At 40.4% G+C, this 22202-nt stretch overlaps 1 protein-coding gene across 15 annotated transcripts in view; it reads right to left on the bottom strand.

Annotated features, from left to right (window-relative positions):
• The window catches only part of ARHGAP15 (Rho GTPase activating protein 15), a 377757-nt gene that overhangs the window by 124281 nt on the left and 231274 nt on the right, over positions 1-22202 (bottom strand). For all 15 annotated transcript variants that reach the window (XM_081929289.1, XM_081929290.1, XM_081929284.1 and 12 more), the window contains one exon: positions 20948-21046. In XM_081929289.1, coding sequence (XP_081785415.1) covers positions 20948-21046 — 99 coding nt within the window. The remainder of the gene's footprint in view (positions 1-20947; positions 21047-22202) is intronic.

The following is a 22202-nucleotide window of genomic DNA, read 5'->3' as shown; positions in this document are numbered from 1 at the left end:
ACTATACTAATCTGAAGGATAGTGTATCTTGAAGAGCAATCTTGAAGACATGAGTGAAAGTACAGCCAATTAGCATTTTATTTGGACACTCCACAATATGGCAGACTGAGGAAAATGTTGAGAGTACTATACACCAATTACAGTGCACACATGCCATAGACTTTCTTCTTTAAATACTTTGAAAGTCAAGCCAAACCAAACCAATATAAATTGGTGGATTTGGACATCCTTTTTATGACCACATTATCCCAGCTGGATTAGAAACTACTTATTTTGGAAATACATTTAGGCCAAGTGTGTGTGTGTGCGCACGCATTAAAAAAAAAAAAGATGTTCTGCCTTTCACATTATTCTGTTCTGAGCTTCTGAACAGTTTTCAAAGAAAACAACTTCAACTTCTAAGAGCACCTTTATCAAGAACAAAAACATCCTCATTCTACTGTCAGTATTTCTTCATGGTAGGTTTCAAATGCTTGTCGGGGTAGTGGAGAGAGCGGAAGAGAGAGAGATAAAACAAATGTATTTTCAAAGGTTTTTAACACTTTATTTGGGGATAGCATTAACTTTTAGTGGCAAAGAACATTCTGGAATAACGCATATTCACTGCAATAAAATCCGACTCCTACTTTAGTATATGCTGACCGTCTTATGTTTCAAAATGGTGTTTATCATTGAGACAGATCATTGGCTTCCCCCAAGAGAATATCAATATTTCTCCCTCCCTGTTCTGTTTTAAGGAGCTTAGAATAGGATGGACACCAAACCAGGAATCATAATACAAACGGTGTTCAGAAACTCAGTCAAGGAAAATGCAGCTGTTGTAGCTCATTCCCACCATAAATCTTATAAGCTTTCCAGCTTATATCAAGGATAGGAATTAATTTTCTTTTCTTTTCAGAATGTGTGTGTGTGTGTGTGTGTGTGTGTGTGTATAAAGCAATTGCTTTTAAAAATGTTGTTGGGTTTGGGTCACAGTTTTCACACCTTATACATATAGTTAAACATTTCCACTTTAATCGAGACACTTCAGCTGAAACACTTCTACATGCCTCATGTGGAACCCATGCCTGCTGCAGTGGATTATGGGTTATATTGCAGGAAGTGTAATATAAATTAACAAGTTTATGATGAAGAACATAACATTCTACTAAGCCCATTGGGCCTCCTCCCGCTGTGACATGACATCACATGTGTACGATGACGCGCGCACACACCCTGTTGGGCAGAAGCCACTGTGTGTGCCAGCAGGGAACACATTGGTGAAGCAACACCCAATAGAATTCAACCTTCCTGCTCTCTGCAGTGCAGTTGAGAAGGGGGGGGGCAGATGAAGCACCTCCTTCTCATATCTCCTCCTGACCACATAGGGTTTTAAAAGCTCCAATTAAACAGTAGTCCCACCCCATGATTGATTCGGGACTGGATCTGGGTCAGGTGTTCCCCAGGTATGGTCAGGACCCTGGATCAAGTGGGGGGGGGGACTCAGCAGTTTTTACTTTCTGAAAATTCCTGAGCATTGCCATGCACTTTCAGCTAGTAAGAATATAGAGTTGTTACAGACCCTATTCCTTTTAAATAAGGCTGTCCCTAATCTTGTAGCTTGAATAGCTATATATTTTGATCCTCAGTGTACAGATAAGTCACATCATTTTCTTTGATCCTCTCCACACTGCTTGATGTCTGAATGTTTGCTTAGCTATCAGTGAACAAGGAATAAGGACGGCCATCCAGAAAGTAGAATTTAAACAGTACACTGCTCATCAGCATGCAGACTTACACTTAAAATATACAAATCAACTTTGCCTATGTCTTAATTTAACTTCTGCTATGTACCACTGCTTCCGCAAAGCGAGTTTTCAGTTGAATCAAAAAGAACATTAGCAATAGTGGTGTCAGCAAGACTTCTATTGAAGGTTTATTGTGACAAACTACAAAACATACACTTTGAAGCTTTTTAAAAAATGTTAGATTGTGCCATGAAAGTGCCATCATTCTTGAGGCGTTTTCACTATAAATGAGCAGTTGCCCCTGATAAATATATGTGCTATGTTTTATAGTTAGGGGAGTTTGTTTCTTGGGTTTTTATTTCTCTTCTCTACCCCGCTCCCCAATTTTTGTAGCCAAACAAAATGACCTCATTGTTTCCCACTCTATTTTCTTTTAAACATTAGCTGGGATGATTGAGATTCAGGAATGTGGGAAAATGGATTCCCAAGCCATGTCTATCCCTTCTAATTCTGAGCTGTAATTTTTGGCTTGGCTTGAATCACAGTCATCACATTTCAGTATGAATCTCACTGTAAAGTGATCTTTCTCAAACATTTCTTTCACTCATCTTGGGATCAGAAACAAAGCAATCCTACTCTTTCAACAAAACCTTTAAAATTTTCTTTCTTTCTTTCTTTTAGCAAAAGGAGACAAAAAAAGCAACCCGAATTTCCTTTAGGATATGTAGAGGTGTGTGCATGTTTTTAAAAAGGAAACATCCACAGTTTGATTACAAATCTTGTCATCTATATGTCAGATGTTACAGCGAATTTATCTGCTTTGTCTGAGGTCCACACAGCAGAAAAATTGGATGTTCATACACACTGCTGAAGACAAGTTCTATGGTGTGACAAAAAAGACAAGATTCTTTAAAAAAAATCTACTGTTATTAATGAAAAATATTTATCACCTAATTTATTTCCATTTTCTTTTTAAATTACCAAGTGTTATGATGAAGGAAGGACATAACATTCTACTGAGCCTAAACAAAAAGTATAAATGATAGCAATTTGATAGAGCAGGAATGGCAATTTGAATTTAAGACAATTTTTTGTTTTTCTTTTACTTTATAGTGTATATTAACATAACAAGGATCCAGGCTTAATCCCTTTTGAGATAATGCTTTAATGGCAAAATTATGTCCTCAAGACACTAACAAATCATTGAACACTTTGGTACGACGCTAGTATGTCCTTGCATGGCCAAGTCCACCGTAATCTAACAAAAAACAAGTATGCGTCTATGGTTCCACTTTAGGATGTATAAAGACAGGAGTGCAGATTCTTCAACATTATAGAATTGGTCAATGTGCTCCATGTACATCAGCCCACTGAGCTGTTTTGCAAACAGTCAAAAAGACATGAGAAACACAACCACTGTTATGCCTACGAACACAACTAGTTGACAAAACCAACCATGCCCATGAAAATAGGAACACCCTTGCTTATTTTTAACACACCAAGGACCTGCAGCCCGCTTCTGTTATTACCACTGGCATGGAGAGCTTTTCAACCACCAAACTGCTCTTAGAAGCACAGCTAAGGAGGTACAAGCCCATAGCTTTGGGGCAAGACAGTGCATGCAGCCAGTCTTCACATGCACAAAGCCAGCAGTTGCGGATTTCCTGGGCTGCCTGCTTGGGTTGGCAGGCTTTCAAGCCACCCGTCCATTTGAATTCTGGCTGGGCTGAATAGGTGGGGCTGGTGAGCAGAACAGAGAGGAGCAGGCTTCACTCCAGTCCACCTCCAGCCTATAAAGGCTAGCTGCACCCAACCCTAGGGGCTGTAGTTGGCCAAATAACATCCCTCTCTTCCCACCTGATTCAGTAATGCTATGGGTTTTGTATGTTAACCTTTTCCTTTCTAGGGCACTGCATTTATTGGCTTTGCTGTAGTTCTATAATGGTTGCTGTTTTCGAAGCTGGGAAGGAATTTGCCTGCAAACAGATTGGCCCCGCTTGCAGGTTTTGCCTTCCCCATGGCAATAGTCACAGCTTTGGCAGTCAAGGCAATGGGTGGAACCCTTTTAGTCTAACATTATGTGGGGGGTAAAGTGGTGCACCACCCACATCTTTGAACAGTGCAGGAACTGGACCCCATTAGAGGAGTCAGTCGTCTGTCCAAAAGCCAAGGCATGTGGCAGAGGGGCCATAGTAGCTTGGGAAGACCATCCATGTAGACCTGTGTCTCATGGAGGACCTATTAATCCTAGGCTTGACCCTGTCATGTCATGTGTCAGCCCTCCACTAGGGGGCTGAGAGGGATGATATACACCCAATGTCTAAGCCAAATCAAACCTACATCTGGAATCAAAGCTGTGGCCATTTTTTTAAATCTCAGAATGTTGCCCTGTCCAGTTTGTTTATCTTCATATCTTAGGCCTTGCTCCCCGGGGAGGAGTCACTGTGAGTGGGTGCATGTGGGGTTTTTTTTTTTACTTTTAGTTTTGGCTTTCAGCAAATCTTGCAACAAACAATACAGTTTTGTAAAAAACCAGTGCAATGAACTCTTTGCTGTTTTCTGCCACCCAATCTCTAATTGTACTCTTGCAAAGCTTAGCTTGGACTCAGCTCTAGCAAGAAGCGTGGCTTTAATCTCATATCTTAGTTCTTGCAGAAAGTTTTCCTCTTCGTTGACAATATGATTATTTAGAAATCCTCAGTGAAGAAAGTAATACTGCTCAGTTGCTAAGCCAAAAGATAGCAACAAACTGAAGCAGTGGGCAAGATTCAGAGCGACTGGGATACCAATCAATTTTAACAGTGGCAATCTAATTTCCAAAGAGGTAATGTTGACAGGTCTACAGTGAGGTCACTGAGTGTGTTATAGTAACATCTGGCCTTCCACTGAAAAACCAACTGTTAGCCATTGTAGATCCTATGAGGGAGGAAATGATTAACCTCTACAGAGGCCTTTCTGAATGATACTCAAGAGTCTCTAGAGTGTATTATAATAATCCATTGCTGAAGTTACAACAGCATGGGTAAAAATAGTTAAATCATTGAGGGGTTTTTTAAAAAAATCTAAATTTCTGACCACACACAGATTGAAACCAGGCATACCTCAGACAGGAGTGAGATATAACCACTAGCTGGGGATTTGTTGTGTGCCAGCTGAGAGGAGCTTAATACCTTTGACAGTGAAAAGGACATGTTAAGGTTCCTTCAGTTACAGTTGTGCCTGTTTCCCTATGAAAATCACACAGCTCAGCAGTAAAGCACAGCTGACTGATATTTATTGCAAAAGCAGGAGAATAAATCTCTCCTCTTACTTCTTCTGTCACAGATTAATGCCCTGAAAGAGTTAAGCAACATTTAAAAATGCCAGATTATATCTCTCATGGAGGAATATTTTCCATGTATGTGTCTCTGTAATCCATTTACCTCTTTACAGATCCTCAAGCCCACCAGAGTGTTGCCGAGGTCCACATGATACCCCTGAGTGCTGCGTTTTGTACTTGGATCTCTGATTTAACTGGAAGAAGTTTGAAAGCACATGTAGCTTGACAACTCCCTGCTGGCTACACAACTGAAGGAGTGCAAACCATTCTAGTAAAAGCCAGCTGTAACATATTCTCATTTGTATGGCTTAAGAGCTGCATCTTCCAGACAGTAGCACACAAAGAGGGCATTTTCAATGAACGCCAGAATTCTCCATGAGAACCTCCCTAGTTCTCTTAGAATGGCAACGATGCCCACCTGAGAGGTGCCAGAACTGAGTTCCTGTGAGTCCCCCTGAAAAAAAGCCCTGGAAGAAGTGAAGGGACAGTTTTATGAAGTCCCAATAACGTGGTTTGCACATCATGCTAAGCCAGGCTATAGCTTAGTGGAACTTCAGATAGCATACCTTTAAGGTTGATGTGTGTGTTCAAAGGCATACATACAAAAGTTCCAGTTACAGATAGGTAGCCGTGTTGGTCTGCCATAGTCAAAACAAAAAAAAAAAATCCTTCCAGTAGCACCTTAAAGACCAACTAAGTTAGTTCTTGGTATGAGCTTTCGTGTGCATGCACGAGTGTATCTGAAGAAGTGTGATGCACACGAAAGCTCATACCAAGAACTAACTTAGTTGGTCTTTAAGGTGCTACTGGAAGGAATTTTTACATACAAAAGGATACTCAAATAGGAAGTTGAAGCCAGTCTATGGGTGTTTTAGGATAATTTTCATATAAATGGAAATTTGAAAGAGGTGATTAAAGTACAATACATGTAAATCAGCAGTGATTTTACACATAAGCCCCTCCTTCCCAAAACTAATTTGAAAACCCTGTGAGTTAAATAGAACAGGGCACAGTCTTTGAAACTGCTCTAGCTATTGGATGAAGGAGTTGTAGGTTTTTGTTCCTATTGCAATGAGCTTCCTGAAAACATTGGCTGCTTGGTATCATGATGTGATAATGTGCAATAGTTACACTGCTAATGCAAAGGACCTAATAAAAAATGATGTGATCTGCTATTAGGAATGACTGGATGTGAAGAGGAATGACTTTTGAGGCAGTGATTCTGAGATAAATGTTTCATCCACCATGTCTCAACATCCACAGAAATACACTTAGTTGGCACCAAGGAAAAAGATTGTTAGTGGCTACACCCAAATGCTGGAACTCCTTGATGTGGGAGACCCACCTCACCATCTCTGTAGGAGGGTCAAACTTATTTTGGAGATTTTAGGTCATGAATGACCGGCTTTTTAGGTGGTATTAATTGCTATGACTAAATGATTGTTTTATTGTGTTAGTATTTAAAAAATCTATTTTCCCTGCTGTTTTGAAATTTTATGGCTGCTTTGATATATTTATTGTAGTCGGACTTTTAGAAATTGTTAAAATACTGTCTAAACATGTGTTGTTATCTGCCTTTGGCTTGCTGAGGTATAAATGGTTTAAATGAATATGTTATATGAATGGCAGGGGATGAGTGCTTTGCCTTTGTTAATGAGGTTATATGAATAGTTCATGTGACTACGTTGTGAACAGTAAGGAGTACAGACCAAAAAAAGTAGCTGTTGATGAATATTTGTGGGTATCCACTTCTGTATCTGAAACACACTTGATAATCCAGTGTTAAAGCAAAAAAACAGATCACATACCAATTGAGAAATATATAGACATAGGTGTAAGGTTTTGAAAGAACATTTCAGCTGCCAAATTATGTGCCGAAGCATAGCTCGAAGCAATAACAAAAGTTAGAGAACCCTGAAGTAATTTGTGCTGGGAGAATTTTTGTTCTAGTGGCTTCTTTGGGCAGCTCTTTAGGAAACACGTTTCTTTCAACTTTGAGTCATTTCAGAGCAAGCTTATTTTCCACTGAGGTCAATGGGACTAAGATGTCTATGTACAAGCCAACATTCACAAACACATACCGTTCAGTTTCAAAGTTTTTGCATCTTAAGTATATAGAAGTCTTAGATTCCGATTTGCTACTCTTTCCTCAATTGCGTTGACAATTATCCAAGTTAATGTAAAGGCTTCTGCAGTGCAAAAATGACACATAAGCTTCCTCTTACTATACCATGCAAGTCTCCTCAGAGGTGCCACTGCAGCTCCAATGCTAGTAGAATGTATAATGAAGGTCTATTATGTTATAGAACATCTTATCAGTTTAAAGAAACCCCCTTCAAACAACATCAACAGAAGTAATAAGAGACACAAATTACATCTTTCTCTTCTGTGCCATTTTGGTGTGATTTTATTTCACCAGTGAAAGAAACAGAATATCTGTATAACAAAGAGTGGGCAAAGCTACATACAGATTTCTCATTCCAGCATCAAATGAGGCTTGTGGATGAATCCTGGAGTGCTTGGTTTTATGTGACCCAATGATGTGGCTGTGGTCATACATATTTCATCAGACTATTTCTAGACTGCAGATGTGGTTGCCACTAAAGGCTATATGCACATGGAAGTGGATGAATGAGTCTGGTGGGGATTTATAATGGGTAGGTAGATGTGGATGATACCATGGACCTCTGTTCTTGCCATCCATAGAGTACACAACCCTAGAAATATTTATTGTATACTCCAGAAATTGCCTTGAAACTTAACTCATGAGTAGGGGTAGACCAATCTATCAATTTCCGTTTCACATTTTTCCATTTTTAAATTCAGTTCCCCACATTAGATACTTGCAATTTTCCTCATTAAATTATAGTCATCTCTGTATGCAGTTTTGACTAATATACATGATTTTGCAAGAAAGTTCTCCATACAAAATGCATTTCTTGGTGTTATATTCACTGCATTTATATGCATTTTAATACACATTCCCCCCCCCACACACCTGCATTTTTGTACTGGTTGGAGAACTGCACCACAAAATTCAGTACAAATTTGCAGGGCAAGTTCAGTTCACTTTGCATATTGGTTCAATGAATGTGGATTAGGCCATTTATCATCAAAATGAATTTCTTGCCCATCCCTACCTGTGAGACCCAGCACTTTGCTGCTACAGGGATAAAGTTAAAACGAACAAATGAAACCCGTCCATGGAAGACAGATTTTGGTAGGTGGAGAACCTGCTACACTGTCCTCCTTTATAGTTGCTCTCCTTAAATAACGGGCTTGCCATAGAGAGCATCAAATCCAGATGTCAAAATTACACAACAGCATTATTATTACGTACAGATCCCACTAACCAAACACAATGCATACTCAGTAAACTGTTTGGAAGATGCACAACAGGTCGACAATTTCCATTGATTCCTATGGGATAATTTCTAATGCATTCCTGACCGTGGTATTTGGGCCCAAAATGATGGGGGCGGGGAGAGAACCTTCTGAAACCTTGCAAAAGGCAACAGGCAAAAAATGCTCTTATTTGTCTCATCTCTCCCACTCACCATGCCTTCTGGTGAAACAGCTGTCATGGACCAGCAAAACCCAAAAAGTAAGGCTTGTTTAAGGCTGTTTGTTTACAATACCACACACAGACTTTTTTTTTGTATAACAAATGTTTGGACAGTGGGACCTGTGTGTACTTGTTGAATTTATATCCCAACCTTCCTTCCAAAGGAGCCCAGGGTGGCAAACACATCCATAATTAAAACACAAAACAACTAAAGCAGTTAAAATGTTCTATAAAAAATCACAATTAAAAGCAATTTCAACTTAAACCATTATTTCATCCAGTACTCTCATGGCTGCCAGCCACCCAATGCCTGGAGAAACAGGAATGTTTTGCAATTTGCATTGAAAGTTAATAATGAAGGAAGCTGACACACCCCACTAGGGAGGGCATTCCGCAAACGGAAAACAACCACTGAAAAGGCCATGGGACCACAGTGCTACTGTTAATCCTAGGAGAAAGGATTTTATTGGTACCAGTGAAAGATTCCCTGCTGAGATAAACAACAGCTTGTGGGGAGCAATTTTGGAAGGGACTGGTGCTCAGGGGGAGGGGTTAACCCACAGATCATGGCCCCCATCTTGTTCAGGGCTCCCTGCTGCTATTATTGCTAAAAGAAGAAAACAATAGATGTGTTAAATTGAATCTCATCTTTAATGTCACATCTGTTTGAGGCAGAATTAAATGAATTTTGTGAGCAATCGTGAACAATTATTACAACATGGCACAAGGCCTATATCATTTTTACCTGTAACAACTTAGGTTCCATGTTATGCTGCTGGTTAACACTGAAAGTATTTTTTAACTCTGCTGTTGGCTCTCTCTCACTGGAGGGTGTGCAAAGCCCAGCATTTTTAATCTAGATGCCCAGCCGATTCTTTTGTTAAAGCGTGTTCTCCTTCAGGGAGAGCACGTGTTGCGGTGGGGTCAACTGAGCCACCCCTTTGTTGCTGGGTTAGTTCTCCAAGATGGCCAGGGGGCATTGATTGGATTGCCGAGTTGCTGGGGCAAAAGTTATGTTGCAATTTTGGTGGGAGGGGTAAAAGGTTTAAATACTCTGCACGCAGCCTTGTACTTTCTCTTTTGCTGCGTGCAACGGATCACCCGCCCACCCACCCTAGAATAAGGGGTTTGTTGCGTTGACCTTGCTATGCCTGTCATGGGGTCGTCTGCCTTTGAGCAGGGGCCTGGTAGGAATTTTTCCACCTGGCAAATTGGCTGGCTGGGTGGTGTTTGCCTACTGCGTAGCAAATCGTCACAACTTGTAAGGTTGTGGTTAGGCATTGGTTATAAATCTGGTGGAGGAGGGGTTAGGATAGGCTGGGCCTACCCCTCCATGGAGGGGTTCAGGATAGGCTGGGCCTGCCCCTCCATGGTTGCTGCGGAAAGGGAATTCCGTTAAAGGAATCCTGGGGCTTGCCATCTTTTCGTCCAATCCCTGGAATGGGACTAGAGCCGACAAGCCTTCGGGGAGCAGGCGGGTGAGAGTTGAGGGTCTGTGTCTCAGCTCCAATTCTTCCCCGACTTGCTTTCCCCCGCACTGTCTTTCGGTGGTGCCCGGAAGTCAGTTCTGTCCCCAGGCGGGGGGGCAGATAGTCTTAACCAATGCCTAAACAACCACTCACAGTTTGTATTTTAATAAAGTTGTGGCCAAAATCATGCCAAAAATCTTAAACAAAAATTACGTGTCCGTTGTGAGTTATTTTGGGGGGTGGATTGGGGACCTCAACACGCAATTACCTACACATGGGTCAGTTCTATTTTCCACTCCCAGAGTTGGGTTAGATTCTGCTCATGAACCATAAGCTAGTAACTTCAGAGGCCTGCTTAATATTTAGTCAGGGTATTAACCAGTAAATGGTTTTAGCCTTAGTTTTTCAAGGAAACATTTATACATAAGTAGATGTATGCTGTGAGATTCACAATGTACACATTGTGGCACACATTGTGGATGTTTGTAACTGGTATTGCAAACAATATTTGTCTCTTTTTGAATATTGCGTATTTAATCTACATGGTTACCAACAGGCTTGTTTTAAATGTGAAAGAAAAGAAAAGAAAGAAAGAAAGAAAGACCAGTGGAGTTAAACGTCTCCCTTCTGCAATGCCAGCAAAGCACTGGAGTGTTCCCAGGTATGAACTTAGTCCTGTCACAGCAAATGTTACTGTGCTGAACAGGCAGTAACGACTTGTTTTTACTGGCAAGGCTTAGCATATTAATGCTTTCTTTTACTAGCATGAAATACATTTCTCTGGAACGAATTAGTCAATGAGGCAGGTATCAGGTAACTATGACAAAGATGGCAACTGCCTCAACGGCTTTTCCTGTAGTCCTCTTATTATTATTTTCTTAACATAGCTTACATTCTACTCTTCATAAATTTCAAATTATACCTCCATAATATGTTGTTTTCTTCTTTCCTTTTCTGTTTCCCCTCTAATTTGTACATTACGCCCTTTTTGACGTTTCCTCCTGATGCTTCTTGATTTTTTTAAAAAAAACTGACGCAGAGTGTGGCTTTTTCACAGACACAGAGGCCCCAGAGAAAATATCCCTCTGAGCCAATTGTAACTTGGACCTTGCACAAAACTATTAGCTGGCTTTTGCTCTGAGAAAGGTGGCTATAGCGGGATTAAATGAGTCAGAAGACAGAACTCCTAGAGAAATCACTGCCAAGACATTTGCACTGCATTCATTTGCTCCTAATTTCTACTCAGAAGTTGCAAAGATCTTTTTATATCACAAACTTCCAAGTCAAAATTGCTTGGAATGTGCTTAGCCAATTCTCGTTTGTATTCATCAGAGCAATAAAGTCAATGGCTGATAAGAAATATATTTCTCTCCCCCCCCCCAAATGTTCCTTGAAAAAGTGAGCTATCTACTGAATAGCTGAAGGTCTTTCTAAAATAGCATGCATTTTCTATCATTTTTGTTTTGCTCCTCTTCCTTTTACACACATACAAAAACAAGGAGCAGAAATCTTCTTGGAACAAGACAGAATCATAAAAGACTTCAAGGATCTCATCAAAAGTTAAACAGTACAAAATGCACATTTTTCATGAAGTATTAGCTTTTAGTGCATGCCTGGATCCAAGTATAATAGATTATCCCCAAGTGGGAAAGAATGTATGCTACAAAATTAGCAGAACTAAGAGCTCAGATCATCTCACAGAGCAACATGATCTCTAGACTTTCAGGGCACTGTTCTAGAAGGTAACTGGAAACACTATATAAAGTTGAAGGCATGGGAAAAGAAACAAATGTTAGTGAAAGTGTTGCTAAAAAGCAATAGTAAAAGATAAGAAGTTAGCAAATTAACTTGTAAAAAGCCCCATATCTGTATATATTCCAAATTTATGGATAAAGTCATGTGTTTAGAATGAAAAGGGTTGTGTGGAGGAGAAAATGTTCCAAAAATAAGCAGAGAGTGGTAGCTCACACAATGCACCATGCCCTTCTTGAGAACAATCTCTTAGAGACACAGTAAACTATTCAGACACTGGAAATTAAGGGGTGCAATCAGGGATGGTACTGCTGGAACAGAAGTGATGGGATGGCACCACAAGCACTGGGATTCTAAGCTGAAGATTTCAGCCTTTCGGTCATTATTTTATTCCCCTTCAATAACACCTGGTTGCTAGATTATTATTTTTTCTAGGTGAGCAATCCTGAACATGGATTCTCGTATTTGTCTTCTAGCCCATATATTTAAATTAATTGAAAACATAGGTGCCTACCATTCTGTAAACAATATTACTTTATTGTAAAATATTTCACTTTACAGTTGAATTGCTTTTTGGGCTGTGGCACCACACTGCCACAAACAGGCTCTGGAAATAGTGCAATAAAACGAACAAAAATTGAGACATTGTGACACCTGTTGTAATATGGATGCCTAACACTACTGACGCTTGGAAAGCAAGTAGCGGCTACCATTTTAAGTGACATTAACAGTTTCTGTTGTATAGTAACTGATATCGTAAAAAAAAAGGATGAAAAGCTAGCCAGTGACAGCAGTTCCACACATTAGTGTAATCAAATGATATCTACAGTCATCACAAGATAGCGTGTCAAGCCACTGTGAAGGAGACAGAGAACTTATAGGTTAAAGTACCTGGAAGACAGGAAGTCCGAGGAGTCTTTTATAGGATCAGAGAGAAAAAAAATACTTGCCTTAGGGCAGCACTAAATTTATAAGAGGCATTGAATTATGTGGAAAGCAGTGTAAAATATGATTTACTGAAAAATCTTCAGACAGCTAGAAAATTTGTCATTTGGGGGAGCAGTATCTTCCTTTCTTCCACTCTTTCATGATTTAAAGGTGACATTACTACACTAGCTTTAGTTTCCAGTTTATGGAAAGGACACTTTTGTAAATTAGACACCTAGTCCTCTCAGGGACATATTAAAGGACTGTGACATAATTTACCCTGCTGATGTAAGACTCCTAGTCTATACAGAAAAATGCAGCCTCACCTCCACCAACCTTACACCTGAAATCTATCACAGTACTGCATGGTTATTTTGTTCCTCATACTATTTCTGACATTTCTCCATACAGCCATTTCTCTCCTAGATCAAGTGATATGTTACAGAATTCACTGGGGAATTTCAAAAAGATCCCTAGGTACAAATCAGGGACAGAGTTCTTTGGTGGAAAGGTTTCAAATCACAACAATATAACATAATATGGATGGACAGCATAATTTGTCTGGAGTCCTCTAATCAGATTAAGGCACCAATCATACATAACTCAATTTACCTTGGAGTAAGCCCCACTGTATTCAGAAGTACTGACTCGAGTAGACATTCTTAGGATTGGACAGTTCAACTGTTAATCCAGTCATGTTGAAACTTCATTAATATGTTCTTTTTCATCTTCTCATATGACCACTTTGTTTAAGAATTATCTATAAATATCTGCTGGGGGAAAGGGCCATATTTTTTCCTTTGGATATTTATAGCGGAGGTATAAAACCTGATGGCATGGGCCTCCGACGTTTGCTTCTACAAAAGCAATTTCTCCCACTTCCACCATCAGATACCCACTTTCCCCAGAGCCCTTGGAAAATCTGCTCTGGAGAGCCGACAGGGCCTCTGGGATTGGGGGAAGAGTGCAGGATGAAGTGATAGTTGGCAAAAGTAATCTCTCCCTTTATATCAACAGGATCCTCTGCTCAAACAAAAACTTTCCATGGACGTAAGACGACCTTCTGGTTGCAGAATGCCAAGTTTGGATCCATGTCAATTTATTTATTTACGATGCATTTTATAATCAGATAAATGTTTGTACCTTGTACTTTCAGAGACAGTTTGTGTTAAAAGTAAAAAGAGAATGTTGAAAATGATTAAATAACTGCTAATTAAAATTTGTAATGCCAAAGAATAGTGATGAGAGTTTCTTGGAAATGGTGAGTCTCACCATTAGCAGGTCTTCCTGTTGACACACACTATTGACAGCATCGCTGCCCATGAGACAGATCTTTTGACACCACTGCCTCATACGATGGAAGTGCAGCATTTGAGAATATAATACAAGTCTTTTAGCATCGGGCTTTCAGAATTGTGGTGATGTTATGCTAGACGTTCTGAGACTCAGGATGAAGACAGACACTGACTTTTGAAAGAGGTGAAAGTGGTTTGAAAGTGGCTTCACTTTCCCTGATGCATACACATATTTCTTTGTACCATTGTCACAGCTGGTCAGACAGATTCTGCATGTTTATGAAACAATACTGCAAAACCTATTTACCAGGAGTGACTGTACATATCACAAGCAGCAGCACCTTTTTCAAACCGCCTTCAATTCTCTTATACACTATTGTCTGTTCCCAGCCTAAAAGACACAAAAGTTAAGCACTCCAAATCGCCTATAACATTTTTTTTGGGGGGGGGGGGGAGGATGGAAGAAGAAACTGAGATTTAATTTTTCTCATGTTTAAAGGTGATACAAAAGAATACTTATATAAGCTCTCATCTTCTGCTCCGTATGACGTGATTAGTTCAGAGCACAGTAGATAACATATTAGACTACCGCCACAGGAGATAACAAAAGGAAATACTTAAGGTACCATAATAATCTTAGCCCCCTTTTTTCCAGGTCACTGTAATCTACCCAAAGATAACTAATTGCACAAAGTAAACATTCCTCTCCAACCACAAAAGGAACCCATTACACAAACATATAATTCACAGTCATTTTTAGTGGGCTGTAAACAGTTTGGAATGAGCATAAAATGGGACAAAAATCAAAGTGAGCATTTTGAAATGAAAAAGGGTTTGCTACAAAAGGTCAGTCCCTCTGCTTGGCAAACTATGCAGAAAAGCCTGGGAAAATGTTGAACACACAAGCAGTAAGGGGATTTTAAAGCCAACAGCCTCCTTGTTTCTTTAAACAGACATCGGAACCTATAACTGGATGCTGTCAAACAAATGACAGCAAAAAAATAGAACAGCTGCTAAGAAGGAAAGTTGAGAGATAAAAGTTTTTAAAGCTAGGGACCTTCTCTGAAGTGGACTAAAGGTCTTTCTTAAATCTTTATACAGCGTTACAGATCTCAGGGTGACTTTCTGGCACGGAGTCAAATATGCAATTTTGTATATAATTCCTGCCATAGCATCTTGTGCTTGAGAAAGGAAATCAGCAGTGTAGCAATGTCCAATGATTAATAAATCTTTCATGCCTGCAAACATAGACAGCAATGATTTGGGAATAGAAGGCAACATGGAGTGTCATTAGCTTTCATTAGAGGGATCCCAAGTTAAATGAAATGGTATCATTCCTTTGCACCAGTCTAAACCAGATCAACAAAAATAATTTGTATGGGACCACAAAGACTGTGCAGAGCAATAAGTATGTTTATTCAGAAGAAAGTCCTACTGAGTTGAAATTATAGAATTGTAGCCTTCTGCTACTAAAGCATTCAGTGTGATAATCTGCCACATTAGGCAGCACTTTATTTCCAAAATATGACATGTCTGGAGGCAAGCATCCGCATAAGCAAAGTCTACATGGAATCTCCATGTTCAGAGGCAATGGATACCAGTCGTTGGAAATCAACACCAAGAGAGAGTTGCTGCCTTTCAGCCCTGCTTGTGGGACTGCAAAGGCACATGATTGGTCACTGCATAATTATATGGTCCCTACATGGCTCACAGCTGAATTCAATTAACAGTGAATTAACATGGAAAAAATATAAATATTTGAATTTACCAGGTCACACTCGGAGCCACTACACTACACCAACTTTATTGACCTATAGCGACAAGGCTGCATTGCAATACTATGAAGCATGTGCAGAATTACTTTTCTGCACTTTTTTTAGTAGCCCATGAATATTTGACTTCCATGGGATCATAAACCATGCCAGTACAGCATTCCTGATCCCATGGAAGCCTACCTACATCACAATCTATGTGCATAGACTTCCCATTTGCAGATGTCTGTGCTCTATGTATGGACATGTAAGGTGGTGCCAGGGGAACCATGTGATGTTATTGGGAAAGCCATCAGGTACTCCTGCCCTCTTGTGCTCATGACACCCCTTTTGTGTGATGAATTCATAGAGGAGCCTAAATACTTAAAAGTACAAGTAATCCAGGTCGTGAGGGATAACTGGAAGACCATTACAGCAGATTACTGAAATGAAACCCTGAGAATGCAGATATGTTTATTGACCAGACTGGTTTGAAATTGCTGACTAATAAATTTTAAGTCCTTTACCTAATTTTGTTTTATTATGCCCCATATGACATTTGGCTTATATTACACAAATAGAAATATGTTGTCATCTCAATAGTATGCAGCCACAGCGGACAGACAATTCATTACCATCCTTAGTTCTTGATGTAACACTTTCCCTGTATAAGTTATAGCTGCATCCGGAACACAGAGCATGTCATGCTAGACTGGACACTGGTTTAGCCGAATAAACTTGCAAAAGCCAGACCCACAAACACGTTCAGCCAAATTATTGGAATTTAAACTGATCCAATGGCATTGAATGTTATGCCTGAGGCGTTCTGTTGCTTGCTCACATGGTAGCATTTGATATATAAACAATGCCCCCCCCCCGATCACTGTTACAAGAACCTCCACAAAGTGATAGCCGAATTACCCCATTCAACTGTTAAATGGAAACAAATGCACAAACAAAAACTGGCATGACTGCCTTGAAATACGTTTAAATTATTTGGCCCTCCTCATTCTAAGGTTAGATTTCTAAGGGAGGCTCTTCATAAAAATAATGCTTCAGCTTAAATTAAATGTGTTGAAGTTTCTGAGTACAGTTATAGTGTGTAGATGGGGCAGAGATGTGTACAGATTCTGCGTGGAGCATTTAGGCCTCCTCACTAAGACTATGGAAGTAAACATACAGTTTTCATTAAATGTGCCTTTTCCATAATTGGTACATAAGTATTTCCCATGACTCTGCAGTTGAATAACTTGGCTGAAGGCAGATCTGGCCATTAGGAGGAGGGCTTCAAATCTGTTGAGTCCCAGCCATGCAGGGAGACTTGGCACCTCCACATGCTGCTTCCTAATACCAACCCGAGTCTAAAATGTCATCAGAAGCTTTCATAAACATTGGATTTAGCTTCACATAAATTACTGCCGTCCTGTGCTAGTTTATGCCAGAATTTAGGGAAAACAACGCATTGAGTAAACAGAATGGAAATGAATGCAAAGGAATCATAATCCAAGTCCATGCTGATAGAAAATTGTATATGAACTCCAAAGTCATAAATACAGTGATAAAATGTGGTGGTTGTTTTCTAAATCACATGCCACTGAGATTGGTTAATATTTACATCTCTACTAGCTTAAGCCATATGTTGGTTACAGGTTACAGTTAGTAAAAGCAAGGAAGCACAGAAATCAAAGCATGATCATGCACTTCTGCTGGGCAGGTTTAGCGAAAATATGCTTTCCTATGCCTTCTTCTACTACCAGAATTATAATCATACCAAGGATGGGAGGTTGGGTGGGAATCTGATCACTTTGCATTTTAACATGAACTTTCTTAATTCATACTTCCTGAGCCAATAAGCAAACCAAAGCACAGTTATCCTTTGATTTTCACACTTTTCTGGATTTTGTGATGCATTTCTCCAACTAAAAAGTGCACACAAAAGGGCATGTATTAGTGAAAGTAACATACAAAAATGGCATTACACGTTGAAGAAGAAGAGTTTGGATTTGATATCCCGCCTTTCACTCCCTTTAAGGAGTCTCAAAGCAGCTAACATTCTCCTTTCCCTTCCTCCCCCACAACAAACACTCTGTGAGGTGAGTGGGGCTGAGAGACTTCAAAGAAGTGTGACTGGCCCAAGGTCACCCAGCAGCTGCATGTGGAGGAGCGGAGACACGAACCCGGTTCACCAGATTACAAGACTACCGCTCATAACCACTACACCACACTGGCTCCAATGAAAAAGTCATTTTTAAAATGACTTTTAAAAAGTGTACATTAGGGGAAATTGCAAAAAATGCACATATTGCTAGAAAGGCAAATGAAAATGTATAATGAAATGGTGTGTGCACTTTTTAAAGAAAATTATGTAAGATTTGGGGGAACTGAACTTAAGGTTGAGAAAGCTTGCAATAACCTTGAAAGGCAGCCTACCATTTTCTCCACATTTTCTTTGTACAATGTAAAGATTAGAGATGGAGCCATAGCTCAATGGTAATGTATATACTTTGCATAAAAAGCTTCCGGGTTCCATTACCAGGATCTCGGAATATCTCAGTTAGCAGGGTTATATAAAACTACTGCCAGTCATTGTAGACAATTCTGGGCAAGATGGACAAATAGCTCATTGTAAGGTTTCCATATGCATGAAGGACAAAGGTAATTAAAAGGTAAAGGTAAAGGTAGCCCTGCCCGTACGGGCCAGTCTTGACAGACTCTGGGGTTGTGCGCCCATCTCACTTAAGAGGCCAGGGGCCAGCGCTGTCCGGAGACACTTCCGGGTCACGTGGCCAGCGTGACAAAGCTGCATCTGGCGAGCCAGAGCCGCACACGGAAACGCCATTTACCTTCCCGCTGGTAAGCGGTCCCTATTTATCTACTTGCACCCGGAGGTGCTTTCGAACTGCTAGGTTGGCAGGCGCTGGGACCGAGCAGCGGGAGCGCACCCCGCCGCAGGGATTCGAACCGCCGACCTTTCGATCGGCAAGTCCTAGGCGCTGAGGCTTTAACCCACAGCGCCACCTGCGTCCCGTCACAAAGGTAATTACATGTCCTTAAATAAAATACTATTGACAAATAACTTTGTTCCCATCCAACCACTTTTCTCACACAGAACTGCAAGCACCTCTAAATAGATTGTTTTAATAGTTTAATCCACAAAGCAGTTATTCTGAAATATGTGGAATTTAATTTGCCTAACATGACATCACATGCCCTCCAAACCTAAGGCAGTATTCCAGCAGCTAATTCTTTATGAGTATAAGCAACAAGTCGTTAATGAGTGACGTGAAAGTGACGTGGAAGTGGGGCACTAGCATCTTAAGAACTCCAAAATAGGTGACAGTATTTTTTAATATTTGGCACAGTATGAAACAAAGACATAAGCCTATTCTGAAAATTGTGAAAACGCATGTGATTTCCTACATTAAAATAATTGGCAGCCACTCTTTCCATATTCTGCTTCTCTTTAGCTATTCACACCTACAAGGGACACTAGGACAAAGATGGGGGACCTGTAGTCCTTCAAATGTTCCTGAACTACATCTTTCATCATCTCTGATCATGATGGCTGAGGTCAATAGGAACTCAAGTCCAACAACCTGTGGAAGACCATAGTGTCCTCATCCCTAGTTTAAGCATTCCAACCAACTACTACCAAAGCCTCTTTTTTCAGTGGTTAGATATGCAGAAATCAATAGGTGAAGCTGTTAATGGCATGAGGTTAAACAATCACTTGCTAATTGCCATGGATCAAAATGCTCATAAAAGGACAACTCCAGCAGCCAGTTCATAAACATCAAATCTTAAAGAAATCTTTCTTCAAATACATAGCCTCCCAAAGCTACACTACTGATAATTCTTTTGATATCCTGGTAATGTTAATTTCCCTAGAGTTGTATCCAACAAAATTATCCTATTCATGCAAGGACTTCCACTTGTACAACAGGCCCACCATACACCCCTTCCAATCTGCTCTGGAGGGTTGAGGGAGCCCCCAGAATAGAAGGCATGGGAGGAGAATAGGGCAAGAAGTTCCACTGCACGAGTGGAAGTCTTAAGCTTCACTGATACAGCCTCTAATGCTTTTCTTTCATACATGTAAAAGATGGATTTCCAGGTTAAAAGGTACGCCAATTACTGCATCTGTCATAAACGTGCCAGATACTTATTAGATTTAAGGAGTATTTTACTTTGTGATTAAGCTTATGGATGCTTTGTTGGTGTGATTCTATTGATTTCAGAGTCTCAATACAGACTGTATGTCCTTATTTCAAAAACACACGGGTACATGTATCTGAAGAAGTGTGCATGCACACGAAAGCTCATACCAAGAACTAACTTAGTTGGTCTTTAAGGTGCTACTGGAAGGAATTTTTTTTTGTTTTGACGGGTACATGTGATTATCCTGAAAATGTTAAACATTTCCAGATGATGCAAACAAATCCTTGCAGCTCTCTACAATTTTTTTTAAGGGGGACAACCCATCTTCCATTGAAAATTACTTGGAAAGGAAAGGAGGATATATGGTTGCAGAAGGAAGGAGGAAAGAAAGGAACAAAAGAAATGAAAGATTCATTGTAGCAGGTAAATAATATGGGTTTGAGCTATGCCAGTAATCAAGAACAAATATACCCAAATTACAATAGGCCTACTATAGTGATTTACAGCAACAGATAGTTTTGTGGCACCTTGAAAACTAGCAAATTAATTACGGCATAAGATTTTGTGGACTGCAGTTCACTTCATCAGAAAGTTTAACCCATAATATAGGGTTTTAAGAAAAGTTTTTAAGGTACCACAGTTCTGTTTTTTTAAGGTACCACAGTTCTGTTTTTATAGCAACAGTAGACTAACATGGCTACTTTTGTGGAAATTATTACTAGTGGCATATATTTTGCAGGACTGAAGCAATGCTGGGGACTCCTCAGGGAAGAAAAGATGCCATTGCATCTCCTCTGTGAGAAAGACATGGAAACTAAATGATAGAAAGAAAGATGGAATGCTATGCAGCTACAGTTGTACCAAAGCATAATTTTTAACTCTTGTGCATCCCCGCTGAGCAAGCTGGAGATATTAATTTAGAGTCTCAGCTGTAAATACAGCTTATGGAATGGGGGAGAGAATGTTGACTGTCAAACTACCCACCTCGATCTTCAACAGCTTTGATGCACGTCTTTACAAACTTAGGGACTGTGGCGCCATCAAGTTCACACACTTTGTGCAAAGGGGAACCGAAAACTTGATCTAGTAAAGACAAAGACAAAGATTAAAATAGTAGCATAGGCCGTAACTCAAAATAAGCTCTCCTGATGTAAGTAAAGAGGTTGGCAGCAGAAAAGTGGTAAAGTTTATTTTGCCATTTAAGTAGTCTTTGTGAAAATTTAGCTCAACAGAAATCAGACAAGGGAACAGCAAACTATCATTTCCCTCATTTTACTTGTCCTGAATCATGGCATCTTTGTTTTTGCTCAATATAGGGAATGCATAAGGACCTACTGTATTTTTCGCCCCATAGGATGCACCTATTTTTTTTGGGGGGGGGAATAAAGTAAAAAAAATATTTCCTCCCCAGGTGCGGGGCTGGGGTGAGGGAAGCCCGAGCTTCCCCCGACCCCAGCCCCCAGAAGAGGATGCTATCCGCGCGGCTCTCCCACGGCTAGCGGAGTGCTGCGCGAAGCCCGAAGCTTGGGGCGTGCTGAGCTCAGCGTGCCCCAAGCTTCTGGGTGCCGGAAAGGTCTCCGCTAGCCATGGGAGAGCTGCGTCTCCCACGGCTAGCGGATAGCTTCCTGAAGCCTGGAGAGCGAGAGGGGTCGGTGCGCACCGACCCCCCTCGGTCTCCAGGCTTCAGCGAAAGCCTGCATTCGCCCCATAGGACGCACACACATTTCCCCCTCACTTTTGGAGGGGGAAAAGTGCGTCCTATAGGGCGAAAAATACGGTAATCCAATGCAGCTTAGTTGTATGAAAATAACATCGAAATCAATGGCACACCTCATTAGGTTGGTGTAGTGTAGCAGTGTCTCAATTCCATCATGGAATTGAGTATTCCAAACCAGTATTGGTGATCATCTTTTACTATGATGGGGTAGGATTTGTCTTTATGTTATTGCAGGGCAGGATGAGTAGAAAAATGACAATAAGCAAATAAATAAACCAGGTACTGTAAAATCCCCTAAGCATTGTGCACTGACTTATGGAAGAGCATATGCGAAGTTTTGTGCAGTCTTTTGGTCAGCATATCACATTGTTGCATGGATTACATAGATGTGTGTTAAAATAATACTCTAAAGCAGGTATGGTGAGCTTGCAGCCCCAATCTGGCCTGCTAACCTATATCTGACTACTTGCCGGTTCCCTGACAAGTGTTGCCCATTTTATTGTTTCAGTGGTGGCTTCAGCT

The sequence above is a fragment of the Podarcis melisellensis genome, assembly GCF_964234715.1.
Source record: "Podarcis melisellensis genome assembly, chromosome: 1".
Lineage (NCBI taxonomy): Eukaryota > Metazoa > Chordata > Lepidosauria > Squamata > Lacertidae > Podarcis > Podarcis melisellensis.
Note: the sequence above shows the minus strand (reverse complement) of the source record. Positions and strands in the feature narration are given on the sequence as shown.